At 41.7% G+C, this 19,606-nt stretch overlaps 1 protein-coding gene across 2 annotated transcripts in view; it reads left to right on the top strand.

The window, feature by feature from the left end:
• The window catches only part of ASTN2 (astrotactin 2), a 2,498,474-nt gene that overhangs the window by 497,008 nt on the left and 1,981,860 nt on the right, over positions 1–19,606 (top strand). For both annotated transcript variants that reach the window (XM_085612137.1, XM_085612129.1), the window contains exon 3: positions 14,639–15,017. In XM_085612137.1, the coding sequence (XP_085468263.1) occupies positions 14,639–15,017 (379 nt within the window). The remainder of the gene's footprint in view (positions 1–14,638; positions 15,018–19,606) is intronic.

Here is a 19,606-nt window from a genome sequence, read left to right as displayed (position 1 = left end):
ACGAATTGTGAGAATATGCTATTTACGTGTTTCTCAACAACTTTGCCTAGAATGGGGACCACTGAGATGAGGAGGTAATTCCCCAATGAAGTGGGATCAAGACGGGTTTTCTTAAGTAAGGGCTTTACAATGGTGTGCTTCCATTTTTTTGGGCACTATCCCGGTGCCCAGGGATAAAGAAATGAGACCTGACATTGTGGAGAAAAACGTCTCCCTGCCTTGGAAAAGAATGTGAGGAGAGGCAGAGTCGAGAGTTGAACCTGCTTTGATATTCTTTAAGATGAAACACAAGTGAACTATGCTTAGGACTGGATAACTTGCTTGCTAAAGGCAATTCTTAGCATGACAGGCCCCTGTGTTAAAAGTAATGAAACTGGCATCCTGGTGAATTATTTTTGCATCTATGACGCCATGGTAAATTGTTATTGCTAGCATACTTGGCAAAATTCTTGGCATGGGTTCACGCATCGCAAAATGTTGACAGCACATTGGTGATATTTCCGTCAAAATGGAGGACATCTGGAGCATATGGGAGTTGGCAACAATGGCAAAATGATGACCCTCAGATATTAGAGATCATTTTTTGGCATAAGGGTCCCTCTCAAGGGCTCTCTCATGGTATATGGACAGCATTAATAATTTTCTCAAGTTCAGACTATGCAGATACTTTTTAAACTTTCATTTGGATCATACCTAAAACTTTTAGCCCATTGTGGGAAAGGATGCATGTAAGAACTAGTAGTTCAGGTGAGCTGTTGAGCAGAAGTAGGTTATTTAGACTACTTGATGACCAACCAGTATGCTACCACTGAGCACACATATAAGCTCCTATTCTGAACTCAGCAATTACAACGGAGAACACATGTGTACACAAGAGAAGGTTTCTCCTTTGACCCTCCATGTAATAAGCAGTGGTGTGCTAGATGGGTTTTTTACTTTTACAGCACTGTAGCCTTGATCAAAAAGCCTACCAAAACTTCCCTTTGGAAACTTGGCGTACCTTCGGTTTTCCTTAGATGCTATTATCTATCACACATGCCCTTTTAAAAGTAGTGGGAAAGTCATTGTTGTAGACGGCTGTGTTACATGCTGTGCATTGGGCCCCTGATCCCAGGGCATTTACCTATATCCTTTCTCAAGCAGAGCAGCATCAACTGGGGCGAGGAATGGAAAGTGTTTCTATTTCCCACAGATGCTGACTGTGTAATTGGAAAGTGGATTGGTGCAGTCACTTGGGCTCCGCGAACTTCTCCTTCTATTACTGTCAATTAGGAAACAAAATGAGAAACCTAATGCAGAGAGAGCAGACGCCAAGGGGGTGTGATTAAGAAAAAAGTTACGGCACAGACTTTTCTGTGTCCCCCTTTGTGCTTTCTCGTTAAAAGCCTGTGGTGAAGGGCAAAATGTGGTCCCGTAGATGATGCTCCTGTGAATGCTGACCTTGGCAGAGTAAAGGGGCATGTAAGTGTGTGGGAACATCAGAAAGACAGGACCAGGACTAGTAGGACAATCTACTTGTTTCCCTTAGTAAGACAATGAGAACCATAGGACCCTCCCAACAGGTTCAAGAAAAAAAAAAGATTCCCAGCTGTGAGCCCATCTTTCATTGCATTACATTTACTTTCTCACCACACATATTTGTGCAGTACAAACAATCCCATGTCAATGAAGTCCAAATGGCCCAATGAGCTTCCTTAAGCTTGATACCAATACCAACTGTATAGGGAGTCAAAACATCTTGTGATATCAAAGTAGATTCTAAAAATAATAAAGATCCACAGATTAAAACTTGTTTAACAAGGAAACTTGCTTTGAGTGGAATACTGTCACAAAGTGAGTCTGTGTGTGTTCTGGGCTCCTAAGGCTGGTAGATCCTTCACTTCTGATACAGCATTTCAGAGTTCTATGAAAAATCCTTTCCAAATTTTCAAGTGTTTCATTGATTCAGGAGCTTTAGGTCAACTAAAATGTTTTATTTTGTGGACTGGTGGGCTATATGCAGGATAAAACCTTTTATGTCATCTATAAAGTTACCTATAAGTGTGTGTTGACAGCATTGGATGATGTTGCTTTCCCCTGCCAGGACATTCAGTCTCAAAAACTGCAATATCATGTGATCACTTTCTTCTTTATTGGATACAGACACTATCAGTAGCCCATGTGATTGGTGTGTAGGCTATGAGTAAAGGAGATTAGAGAAATATGAGGCAATCACATTTGTCCACAGCTCTTGAGTCAATCCTGTGGTTCCCTCTCCATGTTGCAAAAATGTAGCAGGAGCAGCAATGCCCTCTTTGGAACCAGTTCCTTGTGATTTGAAATCAAATCAATATATATGCCATTGCATGAAGGGTTCAAGACCAATAAACACCTTTGGCTCACAGGACAGTCCTTTAAACAGATTGCAGGGGCTTTGATGAATCCCTTCAGAGTCCGTCTCAGGCAACACTCTCCAACAGCTGATCAGGAGAGGTGATACAGTAAGTTGAAAGGTGCCTGTATGTGCTTCCTACAGTTATTCACACTGTTGTGCCGCAGTGCCCTTACATGGTCATCTTCCATTCCTTCTGCAGATCATCCAGGATAAGAGGACCATCCAAGTAATTTGAGAGCTGGCTAGAAAGGGACACTAAAATTGCTAGTTGAAACATTGTTGATGTGGTAACAGAACACCCGGCTGAGAAAACCCATGGGGTTACCTACATGAGGGTAGAGAAAAGTATATGGCAGAGGCAATAAACAGACTCTTCTAGAAAAAATACAGAAGATACAGATGAAAGAGAAGATCATAATTTTCCAGGTCAGTCAAGTAAGAGTTCTGCATCACTGGGTCTTGAAATACGAAGTTCATCCTAAATCTAACTGTGACATGGCATACCATTGTCATGGCAATTGTGCCTCTTCTGCTGGGCATATCTCCTTCTATTAAAGCCACAAACAGACTGGTCTTAATTTCTTCTCTGTTACATTGCTGAAAATTGTTTTGAACAACATACTAGAGGTAGGAAAAAAGTTAATTGTCACTCATAACACTTTCATAAATTTAAGATATTGCTGATATAGAAAAAAATCACTCCTTCTGTAAGCTGAGAAAGGTGTTGTCCCAATTGATTTCATTAACACTGACTCGTTGTAGATTATCTGAAAATTATGGGTAAAACAGCAAAGATCACGTCACTCAAGACACAGGCAGTGGAATCTACACGTCATATGTGTACTCCTTCAGGATGAATTTGGCCTCTCTTAAGTAAAACATCTTAAAGAGGTGTATCTCAAGTTCATCTCTTAACTTGGAGAGGCTAGAGTGGCACACTATCATACCAATCCAGACCCCATGCTACATCTAGTGATACAGAAGTCACATGACCGCTAACTTTAAGAAAGAGACAATGAACACAGAAGGGATCACATTCACATGCTTTACCATAAACACGCTTTTTATCACCATCATCATCACCACCATCATTTGGATTTCAGACAGCCTAGTACCAGAAATCATTAAAATGTAACATTTGGGCTTATAAAGGTTCTCAAGTAGAAATGTATAATCCCCTTTTATGTACTAATGACCTCAAGTATGTAGCAAACTATGTTCTGTCTTGTCAACTCAGATTACCATTGGATTCAATCAATCCAGGCAAGTTCTGTAAAACACAGTTCCAGAGTTACTCTTCTGATTACTGTAGTCTCTCAGAAGGTGTCTTTTGTTGACTCCAAGCTGTTAGAGCAACGTAGTGCAGCCATAGTTGCTGCATTGCGTTGCATGAGAGAGCAGGAACACGCCATATCTGCAGAGATGTGGCACTATCCTGCTCTCTCCCTAGCGCTGGTGCATCACCTACACACCTTTGAACCATAATGCAAAGGTGTTTGCATGAGTCTAACATAGCTTTTGTACTGAAAGAAGGTATTTTTGTTGCAAAACGCTCTACTATTGTTAGTATATAGGGTTTTTGTGTCAGAAGGCATGAGCGGCTGCATGGGAACACCCATGTACCTTCTATGGCACGCCCCCATGACACAGAGTAATGAAAAGCAGTGTTTTGCTTTACATTCAGCCACCTTTGCATCACAATACAAGATTTGCACTGGAAAGTAAATAAAAAAACATTTTGTGCAGGTCTGCCTCACTGTGACGCAAACCCAGCACAAAGTATTTATTAATCTGAGCCTATGTGTTCAAGTTCCTGAAGGCAGAAGCTGCATGTTCAGTAATGTCTCATCCTAAAATTAGTATTAAAACTGCAGAAGTAAATAAGCATTTTCCAAAATGTTTTGATGGCTTCCGGATTTTGAGTGACCAAGTGTTCCTCTAAGATCCTGCAAGATTGAAATTTGTGAATGCAGGGCAGATTCACTACTCTATATCAGTCAATTTTGCCCATGATCTTTACAAACTTTTCAAAAATATCAGAACAGGACAATCCATCTAGAGAACTGTCCAAAAATAAAGCATATATGCCACGCAAAATACAGCTACAGCCTCCAAAGCATATGCATCTCTTACCAACGAGTGCGATAAAAGAAAGAGACTGCAGAGACAGGAGAGATGGCCTGTGGTAATCCACATCATTTTCTCACAGCCTTTTACCCTCTGGTTTCCATTAGCAATCCATAACATTCTAAAAAGTATCTAGCATATTAATGTACGGGTGTCCTTTTCAGTCATTTGTTTTGGATCTTTTCCTTTCCTGAACACTTGGAATGTTAATGACCTGTCTATTCCAAATAGGCAGCAATTGATTGAGTAGACTTTTCTTCTGGAGATCCAGTTGAGGTAAAAAGATGGTGAGGTTGTACAAGTGGAGGGAATGCTTACTTTTTCCCAATTAAATAGCACGGGTAGTCTAAATCATCTTGTTCTGATATGGAAATATTTGCTTCACTCTAATAAATAAATATAAACGATTCAAATGTATTTGGCTGTATTTTTATCATCAGTGCAAAGCTTCTCTGGAATGCCACCACGTGTTACACATTCTAAAAAATAAACAGCCCATTTAATTGTTTTGACTTTTATTATTAATTCTTCTCTAGCTCCTACTGCGTTTGTTTTTCAGCCTAGCATGTTCAGACAGATACGAGCATCTCCACTTCAAGTTTGTTTATCATTTTTTTATAAGGCATGGCTGTTACCCAAAACAAGAGCGACCTGGCACTAAGAGATTTAATCCACAATGTACTCACTAAATGAACCTCGAGTGAGATAGCAGCCAAGTTGTAAAGGAAGTTCTTTAGTGATCTAATATTAGAAGGAAGAGTGCTCTAGTGTTTGCCGCCAGGCAGGTGAAGGTGCAGCCACCTTGACATGCTTTGAAGATTCAGAGAACTGTGAAGAAACACCCGGTGGCAGTACATAAGCCACGCTTAGTACAGTAAGCAATAATATGCTTCCAAAGAGAGAACGATTCCCTAACCCATAGATGATGATGGTAAGGGCAGAGAGCATTGAAGATAGGACATTTGGCCTGGAGATCTAATGAAGGGAGAACAGATGTCCAGAGATGGAGGTGCAAGGAGAAATGCCAAGTAAAAGCCTGACAGCGCTCTTTTTGATACATTGGGGACGATTTGTAGTATTTTTCTGGATACTGAGATACAGAGAATTGCAGTAGCCCAGGTGTGAAATGCAAGTAAGGAAAGGACATTCTGAAGTAGTCTTAGGAAAGGAAACAAGAAGGGGATGCTTACTTACACTTCATCTGAGAAAGTGAGTTGGCAGTCAAATTTAACAAAGTTCTTTGCTACATGCCTGTCAGTGGTGTCCTGACCTAACTCAGCGGCCACCATTTGATGGTCCAGATAGATATCGGCCATCCAAATATTTCAACATGTTGTACCTGTTAAGTTGCATTGCATTGGTAGATAACAAGAAAGCAATAGAGGACATAGAGGATCAGAAATTGTTGGCTGTAGAGGAAACGAGACGATCATTTGAGTGTCATCAGCTGAGGAGGTAAGCTCTACTCAAAAAGAGTCAAAGGGGTTAGTCAACTGTACACAATAAAGGATGAAAAGAGTGGTTCTCATAGAGGAAACTTATTGCAAAGCACACTTGAAAGTCGGCGGGCTGAGCATTAAGAAGGCTGATGAAAAACCTGCATGTGGGGTCACAAGAACGACAAAAGCCAATCAAGGCCAGATTCCTGAATACCAATGTTCCTCAGCTGATGGATGACTCTGGAGTGATAAATGACATGGAAGGCTGTGCAGTGGTTATAAAGAATGAGAGTATCCTTCCCACCTAGATCCAAAGTAGTGCGTAGCTTTTCAAACACTGAGTGTAAGACAGATTCAATACTATGAAAAGGATGGAGTCGGGATTGGTAAGGGTCAAGCAATTCAGTAGATCTAAAGACATTGGACATTTTTCTTTTTACTTCCTCTTATTCCAAGATGTTTGTCATAGGAGAAAGAGCTACATGGGATTATAGTTACTGAGAATCATACCATGCACAGTTTTTTAAGAAGGGGGAACAATTAGAGTTTGCTTCCAGGCTAAAGGAATATGTCTCAGGTCTGTGAGAAATTGGATTATTATTTGGGGTGGTTGACTACCCACCTTAAAGAATAACCACACCCATTGTCAGTGTGAATTCTCAAAGTCACTTAATTAACAAAAGCTCAACTCCTTGGCAGCTATGGCACAGAGCAGAGAGGCTTAACTTACACCAATCTGTGTTTATGCAGCACACAAAGAGTTATAAAGTGAAAACATGGCACAAAAAAATTCCCACACCAATATAGAAAAACAGTTTAAATTGTAATAAAAAAATGAAGCCAACATTATAAAAATCCAGTAAGGGGAACAAGGGATGTGACTGCTTAAAGGTTTAAGTGGAAATAATGCCAAAAAGCACAAAGCACAATGATAGTTATTGGTTGGGTTGGAGTGGACCCTAGGCTCCATTTGAGGCTGACACGATTGAGCATGGGTTGGATACACCAACCAGGTTCGTCTTGGTTAAAGATTTTACATTCTGACTTAGTCCTTTAAGTCTCAATCCACCACAGAAGTACACTTGTACACCCCTCCAGGACCTCGGGGGAGGCCCTTAGAGACTCATAGTCTTTGTCCTTGGTAAAAGATGGAGCAGGTCCAGTTTTTCAGTGTTTCTCTCAGGTCCCCAATAGCAGATCCCGTCCTCTTCTGATCTCCCACTGGTTCAGATAAGTGATCTGAAGATGGTGCCTAGAGGTATTGCATTTATGTCTGGCACTATATAGTAGGTGGGAATTACTCCTGGGCACATCCCAACTAGTGGGGTAAAAGTTCTCAGTGCCAACCCTGCTCACTTTGTATATTTGCAAGATGCTGACAGCCTTTGGCACACTAAACGTGCGCTCTGGGTGCTGAGGTGTGTGGGTGGGAGGAATGTACTATGGGAATCCTATTGTCTTCTCACATCTAAAACTAAATCTCAGTTTGAGGCAGCCACTGTACCTAGGTCATGATTTCGACCCATTACCTAAAAGGGTAGTACACAACCCACTGACCCTGAGAAAGTAACTAATCTCCATAATAGAAACCGTAAGGATCTGGAAGTGACCATTCCAAGTCAGTACCTGGAAGGACCATGTTGATTCTGCATTAGCCAGGGCTAAGGGTGATGCAAAGTCCATTGTAAAATTTCTCAAACAGCATGCAAATATCAGGCTCAGGCTGCTGGATAAACAAACAAAATGATCACAGCTGAGTGGATGACAAGCACATTTTGTGGAAGCATCACAACATGTACTCCTGGCTCCCAACATGTGGGTGGAGCCAAAGCACAAATCTAGTAATGCTCAAATAATTGTCTGGTGACAGCTGCGCTGCTAAGCCAGACCATAAAAAAGACTCTAGTTCCTGGCATGCAGCAATAGCCTCTCTTCTATGAGCACGTGGCCAATATGTTCCAAATAAAATCACCATCACTATTTTTGGCTACATGCTACAGGCTGGAAGTATATATTTTTCAAACTGTTCCCCATTTCCTCTAATTTTTCCTTTCCATCTTACTTCATCCGCTTCTGTTCAAACTTCTTGTCTTTTCATTGCATCACCCCCAACTAATTCCTCATTCTTGTACTACAAAACGTTATCTCTTATTGTTGTAATTATCGGTCACAAAAGGCAGAGCAGCCAAAATGTAAATGCAACTGAAACAGACGAATCTTAATTTGTCACATTTCAGAAATCGGTGTGGACATGAAAGGGGAATGACCAGCACATAGGTGCTAAATAAGTGAATTTATTAATGTGTTCACTCGATTTTATGCCAATCAAGTCTCTGTTATTAGGAGGAAAATGTTCAAAGTAAACTGAAAACCCTGTACCAATATGTATTATATACCCCAATTCATGCTTTATGACTTGTTTCTGCTTCTTTGCTTTACTCACGATCAAGTGAGAAGAAAATAACTACCTCTATGCAGGGATTGCATGCAGACATGAAGTGACAGCGTATGATAATAAATGCGAGCTGACTCAAGGGAAGAAAACTACTACAATATAGTTAGGTTTCCCAATGTTATGGTATTTATTTTTGTGACATTTCCGCCTGTATTAAACCATATTTAATATTTAATCATTTTATCTGTATGTATCCACATTTATTTTGTTCGCAGGGGAAAGAAGGTGCTGCAGCTGGTGTTTTTCCACATTTATTTAACCAGTAGTGCACACTTACACTTGATTGTTATAGAGTTAAATATATTTATATGTGCATAAAATGAAGAAACACTATATTCTTCTGAAAACCCTAAAACAGCAGTACATGAATGTCAAGAGATTTTGCAGGCAGTCTGGCTCTTTCCGATTTAATCATGAATGAAGGCCACTGAAAACCTTCTCACTATCTGCGGATGGTGCGTTATGGTGATGCGATTCAAGGAAAGATTATACAATGTTGGCCATTCCTGCTTTTGAGAATTTTAATATGTCATATCACTGATCTTATTTTTTGAAATATTGTGCATTGCTTATGTATTGAACTCTTCTTTAACAACATTCACAATATCATTCTTTTATCTTATTTTAAGCTACTTATTCTGTACAGCACACATATCAGCACTGAACACAATCACACCAGGTAGCATTAGAGAAATGCTGACCCTACTTTGTATTCCATATTATATTATAAAACTCAGTTTCGAAAAATCCTTCCATTGACCTTCCTTGGAAGCACATCTGGGCACACAACAACTTTTTATGAAGTGCTTGAAAAGTTATGGTACCATTCAATAATATTGGAAATAAAATCCCTACTTGATTTACTCTGAATCTATAAGAGGCCTCGTCCACTTTTCAAGATCTGTGATATAATGGAAAGAGTCTCCACTCTGCTCAGGACACATCCTTGGCCTGTGCCAATATCAAACTTGTTCCATCAATATCAGAGTTTCACCTTCAAGAGATCGATTTGAAACCAAGAAGCGCCGACTGTGCATTTTATTATTTAAGTATCATAAAAATATGGAGTGGCGTCACTGTCATTAAAAAAAACTGCCATGCATGTAAAATCAGTTTCCTTTTTTAATTTTTTTATTAGAATCTTGAGGGTCTGGTAATTAGCTGAGGGTCTGTTCTAAATAATACATTTAGACACACAATGCTCTGACCATCCAAACTGTTGTGGATGGTTGAGAGTTGTGACACTTGCCACCCCAGCTCTTCTGTCCTCCCTGAAACAATATGCATTAATGTCAGTTTGTCCTAGCCCACAATCGCTTCTTACAAAACCTTGCAGATGGCATTCTCAGGCAATAGAAGGGCTGGAGGGGATGGGGCAGTGAGTGTCCTATAGTGCCTATTCCAAGTTAATTGAAAACATTTTAAAAAGTGTCTTCCCTTTAAAAGCTGGGTGCTCAAAGGGCACTCAGAACCCAACCTGTCACCCAGTTTCACCCTACTTCAGGCATGACCAATTATAGAATGGGTGCGAGCTCCGGGAAGAGAAATGCAAACGAACCCAAAACATTTAACTTTAATGATTGCTTTTAACTTACCTTGCAGCGGGTCTCACACTTGTTTGGATAATTCCTCTGCTACTTTGTTTTGTGTTTGTGTATTCCTGTTTGTAATGAAGCTACATGGGCATGTTTTTCTGTATTTTTCCGTTTTTATACATAAATACAGATAGAGAAACAAAGTATTTTCCATTTCAATTTACGTGTAAAAATCGGTAAAAAACGGAAAACCGGGAGCCTTAAATATAATTTGTTCTCGCTGGAATGCTGCGATGGTCCTGTACGGTTCTGGTTGATATATTTTGTGTGTTTAGAGGACATTGTTTGCCCCAGTGTTCTGCCCTGTTAACTCTCACATTAAGAAGAAAACCCTGTTCTTCTGAAGAGATCGCTGCCACATTTAAGCCTAGTAACCTGAATTAGACAGTTGCCATTAATATGTAATATGTAGTCGCTCAAACCTACAAAACTCTTTCCTCTTATCGGACCCTACCTAAGTTGCTTCACCCTGAAATCCTACTTAAATGAATGACAGGAATACAGTGGGTGCCTCCATGAAGGTATACTGTTGAAAAAGGAGTTCTGCCCATTTAATCCCCCTGAATTTTTCACTTTCTGACTACCCGGTTTAGACATTTATTGGGGGGGGGGGGGGGGGCGGGACTGGGTGAGCACACAGGCAGCCTGTCACAGAGGGGACGCTTCTGGGATTTGTACAGATAGGATGTAGGCCTTATAATGTGAGCGGATACAGTGTGCTCATTTCATTATACCTTATGGACAAAATCTGTGCCACAGCCCAGTTTCACCATAACTGGGCCTAGGGATACTGGTCATGTATAAATTTTACGGTAAACATGTAAACTGAGTGCAGCTCCTCTGTCACTTTGGTGATATATGTACTCCTTAGAGCACTTTAAGAATTTTCATATTTCCCTGGCTCAGCCATAATCAGTTTCCAGGCCTTTGTCCACTTCCCCTGTGTTAATTACTCTGCCTGCCTATTGGAGGATGAAAGGTCTCCCCACACAACAGAGCCATTAAAAGTGCTTGACCCAGTTCCTGGGAAAGGATGGGGTGGAGAGGAAATCTCCATCTGTTAATTAACCCCTCACACTGCACTCAAGCTCACGGTACACAAGACAAGGGCAGACTTCTGGATCAAGAATGAGGAGCTCCCATTTAAAGTTTTGATGGGACGCGATAAGGTACTGTGTTGGTTTGGGGTGGTGCTGAGGCTACAAGGGGAGGTCTTTCAATAGGCAACCAACTTAAAATATCCTAGAATGTTGTGCAGGAGGGTGTGTGCAGGGGTTGGAGAGATGATGTGATACTGAGCTGAGGTGCTTACCTCCCAGATCTTTCTACCCTCCTTTAAAAAACCCTGAACGGTGGAGAGAAGCTTAAAAAGACTGCGGACCCAGGAACAGCGAAAAAATGCCCATCTGTAAAAATAAGTCATATGAACCCAATGAGAAGATGGGCAGAATGACTCTGACTCTAGCTGGCACTCGAAGCTAGAATGGGTCTTTCTAGGGCCGATGGTGCTGGGCTCCTTATGCCTTCTGAGCAACAGTTGGGGGAATGGACATGCTGGTGGGCCATGGAGGGTTTTCCTTGGACTTCTGCTGATTGACCCTTGACTCCGCTGATACATTAGTGCCCTGAACCAAGACAGGAGCCTGTGGAATCTGGGGAGTGTAACTGGGAGTGTGTTCTGCTTGTTGGCTGTGGAGGGGGTGTGAAAGACACCCCCCAAACAGGAAAGATCTTCAGGAGCCCTCGACAGGAGGACAGGTCTGGCAAGGGAGCATCAAACTCAATCCCCCCAACAAAAAGTAACCTATAGTACGTACGAGGCCTGGGGCGAATGCTTCTGGTAGCTAGAGTTTGCCACCAGGTGCAAAACTACAGAAAATGAAAACAACGTTTTAGGCCTTATCTTCTGGGGTGACCTGACAAAATGTGCACATAGCACTTGGCAGCATTCTCTAAATCTTCCCCCAGAAGGGCCAAACCCTCTGGGCCGGAACCAACCTTGATGGCCCCTAATGACCCATCTCCCCTGGACCAAAGACTGAGGAAATTGAACACCGCTGCACTCCCCGAACACACCGGTTGCCCTCTTCTGCTCTCCATGGCTGTTTCTGGGGGTGGGGGGGAGGGGGCAGGAGGCACCCAGCCATCAGGCACAGCTGGTACAGGTAAGAATGGTGGGGAGGGATGGGGGCAGAGCCAGTGGGTGGAGTCGACAGACAACGGCATTGGGAAAATAAAATAAATAAATAACCAAGGGGCATATGTATCAAGCGAATTTTTAATCGCAAACGCTGCGATTCGCAAAATACAGCGTTTGCGATTAAAAATTCGCAAAATGGGATGTATTAGGCAAATTCCCAACGCAAAATTAAGGAATTGCTAATTTAGCGATTTCTTAATTTTGCGTAAGCATTTAAGAAATCGCAAATTGCGATTTCTTAAATGACATGTAAAAAGCACCCAAGTTGTGCGAATTATCCTAAAGAAATCGCAAATTACCACCAACTTCCAGTTGGTGGTAATTTGCGATTTCCTTTCAAAAAGCACTTTTTTGAATTTTACAAAGTGCCACGTGGCGCTCATACATGCCCTTAGGGCATGTATGTGCGCCATATGCACACACATGCTAATTTCAGGGGTGCATCAGGGTGTCATCATAACACCCTTGCACCTTTGAAATTATTCTCAAATAGCGATTAGCAAATTGCGATTCGCTATTTGAGTATTACTTCCCATTCATTCCTGTGGGTCTCCTGGCCCATAGAAATGAATGGGCAGGTATTCCTTAATTGCGATTTCGCAATTTGCTAATCGTAATTAAGGAATTTTAAGAAATCGCAAAAAGTTTGCAATTTTTTAAATACATCCCGTTTTGCAATTCTCAAATAGCGATTCTTTAAAAATCGCTATTTGAGAATCGCAAATGGTGATGTTGATACATATGCCCCCAAATTACCTGGCGCTTGCCACGATCGCAAGGTAAGTGGTTTTCATTGATTTATTATTTATTTTATTTTCCATATCCCGTCGTCTGTCGACTCCCCCCACCCCACCCCTGCCTCACCGCTTTCACCTGTACCGGCCACGCCTGCCAGTCATCAATCCCCAGCCACAGTAGTGTGGGATGAGGAGAACCAAACCTGCTTCCACAGTAGCTCCTGAAGCTGTGCTCTAGGGCAGAGAGCCATGTTTGTGTCTGGGGGGCTGCAGGGACTTCAGCAGCCCCCCTGAAATGTTTGTGCTAAAGTGGCCTCAAATTTCCCAGGGAATTAATTCCCTGGCCCCAGAAGAGAGTTTTTATGTTTTCAAGTACTCATACAGCCTGTACATTTGTAAATGGGGGTATGAAGTGTGGGGACGCCATATGGAAAAACCTCTTTTATCCATTACATTATTTTCAGTATGCTTTATTGAGAATGCCAATGCAATGGTATGTCTTTTAATCAAGGTCATGAAAAGGTTTTATTAGCAAACAATTAGTAAACAGTCAATCATTACAGGTTTTAATGATGGTTAAATAAAATATTTGAACTTTCTTTATTGACAGCCCTAAAGTTAACAGTGAGTCATGACAAGCCTTAGTTAATTTCGTTTTAAGATGGTGCCATTCCTTAATGATTTCAATAGCGTTGAAATGGTTTAGTATGGCATATTTTTACTTTTATCACTGTTGTGACACCCTGACAAAGACAGTACTCCAGCCTTTTTGGTAATTACATCACCCTGTATATTGTATTAAAGGTAGGCGTATTGTCATTATAGGGATCAGGGACCAATAGGGATGTAATGTGTTATGAGCGTGTCACTAGAGGTATTTCCATCTACCTGAATGTAAATATTTGTAAACTAATGTGTAGTACTAGAGGTGTGCGAGTAGTAAAGTATTTTTCCTTTTTTATAAGAAAAAGCACTGACTGGACAGTGATTTACTGAGTGTTGTTGCACATACCAGCAAACTGGAGGAACCAACCACACCACCTCCCCCGAGTAGGCCTTGAACTATTCAGGATCTCTTCCCTGAGAGAGTCAAGTGCTACAATGAGGTGTTTGGTACACGATCAAGAGAAAGTGGCATTCCTATTACTTGTGAAAGACCCACATCATTCACAACTAAAAACACAATTTCTTAAAGATATTGCTCTCAGTGCTTGGATTAATTTAGAGACCATGTGGGCTATTGTGGTAAAGCAAGTCAAGAAAAGGGACAACTTGACAGGCCTTGCAGTCTTTTCTGCTGTGAAGTTGGATGTTTGTATGGTTACATTAGTGCATTGTTATTAAACAGTTTTACCAGACATCTTATGCCTTTTTATACATTTGTAAAACAGAAGGGCTGTTGAGAGGAAGACTCTATAATCCGGTGTTTTATTCTGCAAATGTCAGCATGGTGCACCTAGTTGAAGACACATTACAACATAAAGCTGATTCACAAATATTGCAGTCTTGCAGTCTTCACATACAGAGAGAGTAAAGGAGATCAGGTGAAAGGAAAAGCTCACAAAACAAAGATTTAACAACAACCCCCTACTATGGCAATAGATTTTTTTCTCATGTTAATGTTTTTAATATAATTTTCCAATATGTTCGCCAAAAATATTCCTGTGTTCCTCTTTTATTAACCCTGTCTCCTTTTCTCTCTTGCCCTCAGGGAGGCCTGATTGCTCTCCTTCTTCTGCTGCTGATCTTCACAGTGGCTCTCTTCGCCCAGCGACGCTGGCATCGGCGGCGACGGATCCCACAGAAGAGTGCCAGCACAGAGGCCACCCATGAGATCCACTACATTCCCTCTATCTTGCTGGGCACACAGGCCCGTGAAAGCTACCGCAACTCTCGGTTGCAGGGGCGAGACTCAGTGATCGGCATGCCCATTCGTGAGACTCCCATCTTGGATGACTATGACTACGAGGAGGAAGAACCTCACTGCCTCAAACCAGGCTGCCGCGAGGAGGAGTTTGGTAGCCAGGTCACACGCACATTGGAGAGCCTGGGCAGGGCGGAGGAGGAAAAGCGTGAGTTGGAGAAGCGAGGTAAGAAGTATTGTCTTATTGAAGTTAGCAGTGCTGCCTAAAAGGGATTCATTTTGCTTCCCATTGAAGCATGATCATCAGAAGGCACTTGATGTCTTTGCTTTTCTAAAGATTATCTTCATATACCCCATTTCCACAGTTTGCACTTTTAGTGTGATGTGTTTTTCAAAAAGTATTTTTTGTCTTCATATATCAAACACCAAAATTCACCACGTTTTGTAGACCTAATTGTTACTCTTGTGCATTAAAAACAAATATTTAGCAAAAGTAATGCCCATTACCAGATTCATGGAATCAGGAATTCCGGAAATTTATGACGTATAGTACGCTCATCGCGATGGAAAACCCACCGGTACTTCAGATTTTTACATCATCATGAATTGCAGTTTAAAGAGGAGAATTAGGGTATCTCTGCAGGGTAGCTGGGCTAAATGCAGTAAACGCTTCACAAAGTCGAATTTCATTCCTGGAAATACATGTAAATTCACCTGAGTGAGAGGAAGAATTAGTCTTTTCGAGGTGGTAGAGAGAAGAGAACATCCCCATATTTCAGGTAGATGTAATGGAAGGGGCTTCTCCGGAGAGGCAATATTCTCCCTCTGGAGAAAAAAGATTCATGAGCACATTCACTTTTCCTTCTCCTTGGCTTATGATGGTTTAACACTTAGTGAAAATTCATGTAAGTAAACTAATCAAATATGGGGTACCCCCGTAAATCTCTGGCAGTCATAGAGTTTCTGGAGGACTCTGAGGCATCTTTGGGAATCCCATTGAAAATTTAAAGTTAGAAGAAAACCTGCAGGGGTAGGTTTATGCATTCTCAACAGCACCTTCGTGAATTAGGTCCTTAATTTCTTTAGTGGCCCTGATCACAACTGTGTGCCCATTTCATTCTTTCAATAGCCTGTGATTCATCAACAAGTTTAGAATCCCTCTATTAATCTAATCACATCTAAACTCTTGACCCCTCATAGAGATTCCCCTTTCCGAACCTGCCGCAAATCTGTCCAGTTCCTGGTTACCTTGAAAATCTTGGTCTTTGAAATTATGTGGCAATGGAAGACTAAATTGCGTGGCAAGTTTCCCTACCTTATGCAAAAAAACAAAGTCAATTTAGACACCAAACAAACACGAAATATTAAACTACATGCTAATTATGCAGAACACTCTGTGGCATAACTGTTTAGAGACTATGTTGTTTTAGTGCAACTTGATAGAAAAGCGACCCCAACAACAAGCAGATTGCATAGGGTTTTTAAGGAAAAACCTACACAAGTTCAACAATTGCTCATTAAAGTGTTATTCGCAAAATATGAATGAATGTGCCTTGCCATTTTTCCAACACTTTTCTTTCGACCTCCCTTAGTAAAATACTTTTACATAGGATGTTAGAAATGGGGGTCTCTAGTTGGCAGAGGTAGGTACCTTTGTTCAAATAGGGACCCTTGCTTCTAGTTAGGGTAAGGGGGATACACTTCTAAAATAACCCCTGCTCACCCCCTTGGTAGCTTGGCACAAGCAGACAGGCTTATCTCAGAGGCAGTGTGTAAAGCATTTGTGAACACATACAGTAATACAATGAAAACAATAGAAATGGGCACCACACCAGTTTAGAAAAATAAGTAATCTTTATCTAAACCAAAACAAGACCAAACAACAAAAATCCACAATACAGTATAAAAAAATAAGGCTTTCAAATGGTAGAAATAGTTCAGATCAATGTAAAGTACCTGGGATGCGTCACGCAAAACAAACAAAATGGCTGCAGGGAAGGTGATGCGTCGGTTCCTTACACGCATGGAAGGTGATGCGGCGGTTCCTTGCTTCGGGGGAGGTGATGCATCGGTTCCTTACTGCAGCGCAGGGGAGGTGATGCGTCGGTTCCTTACCGGAGAGGAGGTGATGCGTTGTTTTCTTACTGCTTGGTGATTTGATGCGTCTGTTTCTTATTGCGTCCCCCAACGATGCGACAGTCTTGGCGCCTCGATGCGATGCGTCAATCCTGTATGATGCGTGGCTTTGTGCAGCACACAGCAGGCTTGCGTCCTGATCGGTGCGGTGATATCGGACTTCGGAGATTGTTGCACCTGATGCGTTGTACGGCGATTTCTCGAGCCGCAGCAGGCGCTGCGACTGTTTCTTCAGCGATGCGTCAGAAACAGGAGCGGATGCAACACGCTTCTTCGATGTTGTATTGATTGTTCAGCTCCCAGCGACAAACAGTCTCTAAGGTCCTAAACAGCAACAGGCACCTCTTTGCAGGCTGGAATTCCCAGCAAGGAAATTCAGGGGAGCTGGTGGTGAAGTCTCTGTGGTCCTGAGACTTCAGAACAGTAGGCAAGCTCAGTTTCATGCCCTTGGAGATCTTTCCTTCAAGCATTCAAGCAGATGACAAAGCAAACAGTAAAGTCCTTTTTCTCCTTTCCTTGGCAGCAAGCAGCCACTGCATGCCAGCCCCAGGCAGCAAACAGCACAGGGGCAGTATTCCTCCTCAGTTTATCTGGGTCTTCTCCTTGGCAAAGGTTCCTCTTGATTTCCCAAAAGTGATCTAAAATTCTGGGGTCTGGGCCCCTCTTTTTATATGCCAAAATCCTTTGTTCTCTTAAGGCAGAGTGTGTCTGTACCCAGCCAAAACCAGTTCAACCTCTTTTGTCAGTGTGAGCCCTGGCTCCAGACACACCACATGGGGGCGGAGCAGTCATTGTGGAAGGCAGGTACAACCCTATTCAGGTGAAGTTGCTACTCCTCCCACCACTCCAAATGCAGACCAGGCCTATTCAGCTCAGCCCTGACTCATCAGACTTCTGGAGCTGCTGCCCTTCTCCAGCCCCTGTCATCCAAAAGCCACTGGATGGTTACGCAAGATAATGCCTACTTTCTAAAAGTTTCAAACACAGAATGTAAAAATCACCCTTACTAAAATATGCATCTTAACATTCTGAGTTCAGGCATACTAAACTTTATTTTCCTATCTTGTTCCCAGCGTCAGTTATGTTTATAAGATGTTATAAACAAACTCCCCATTGTGGCCTTTGGGAACAAACAGCCTTGCAATAGTGAAAAACTAAATTGGCAGTATTTCACTATCAGGACATGCCACACACATCAGGGCATGTCCTACTTTTCACATACAATGCACCCTGCCCACGGGGGTACTACGGGCCTACCTTAGGGGTGACTAATATGTAGAAAAGGAAAGGTTTAGGGACTGGCAAGTGTGCACTTGCCAAGTCGACATGGCAGTCCCATACTGCACACAGGCTCTGCAATGGCAGGCTCGAGTCACATTTTACAAGCTGCTTCTGTGAGTGGCACAATCAGTGCTGCAAGCCCACCAGCAGCATTTGATATACAGGCCCTGGGCACACATAGTACACTGTCTGACAAGTAAATCAAATAAGCCAATCATGGAATCACTAATCCATAACAATACTTTACAAAGGGAGCACTTGCACTTTGGCACTGAACAGCAGTGGCAAAGTGCCCAAAGCATCTAGACCAACAAAAACGGAGTCCAACACACAGCAAAACACAGGAGGTAGAGGCAATAAATGGAAGGGAGACCCACGCCAATGGTGCCAGGTCTAATATAGGACATAGACATTCCTGCTCTCAACCAAGACCAAGCCTGCATGCACACATTTTGGTAAGCAAACATGCATCTGTTTTTATCTTAATTTCTAAATTATGTTTTAAAGCTTATCTTTAGTTTTGGATTTGCACGGCGTTCACACTGCGGCATTTTTACATTCAAGACATCAAACATGAAAAAAATCAGAATGTGTGGAATTTCTTATATCTCTGAATGCCTTCTTGAAACAACTGATGTTTGGAGAACAGTTACCTTGTTAAAACTATGAATTTACAGGAGTAGTGAAAGAAAACATTTTCAAGATAAATAAGAAATCTTGCTTTCCACCATGATTGATTAATGTCTAAATATGTAAGACTTTCAGTTTTTACCAAGCTACAAACCGTACTCCCAGTTCATCAATTGGGATTATTAAAACCATCTAGGTAAAAGATGTACCTCCTTAATTTGTGACAACATCAATGAACAGGTAAAGATATAGCAGGTAAACTTTGCACAGTATTGATGCCGCATTACACCCTTTTTGTGCGACTTTCAGTTGTTTTGGTCTGTTTGAGCAGGAAACTCAATTTTATTGAAGTCTACAAATTATGTAGGCGATATTTTATTCACCAATTCCTGCAAATCTATAATTTCCTAGATATCCCTGCATATGTGGAACTGCATATTTCGTTGGTCCTATCATTTTCAAATATTTTTCTCTCCGCTTCTGCCATATTTCCGTCCAACATTACAAGAATTCTAGAGTTTGCTTTGTTCATAACTTCCCAACTTTGTTTGCTCTTCTTTTTATATTTTTCCTGCTACACTGGCTACCAAACGCTCAACAAATTTGTTTCAAATGTTTACTCATTCTCGGCATAATACATGATCCCTCATGGCTACTCCCTCGTCCCTTACACCCCTTCCTCACTTCATTCTTCCTCATCTTGTTTCCTCTTTTCTACTGCTTTGCAGATTTCATCTGGTTGGCCCTGTGGATTCCCCTTGTTGTTGA

Source organism: Triturus cristatus, chromosome 1_2, assembly GCF_964204655.1.
Source record: "Triturus cristatus chromosome 1_2, aTriCri1.1, whole genome shotgun sequence".
In the NCBI taxonomy this organism is placed as follows: Eukaryota; Metazoa; Chordata; class Amphibia; order Caudata; family Salamandridae; genus Triturus; species Triturus cristatus.
The sequence above is the reverse complement of the archived record's forward strand: the minus strand, read 5'-3'. Positions and strand labels throughout refer to the sequence as shown.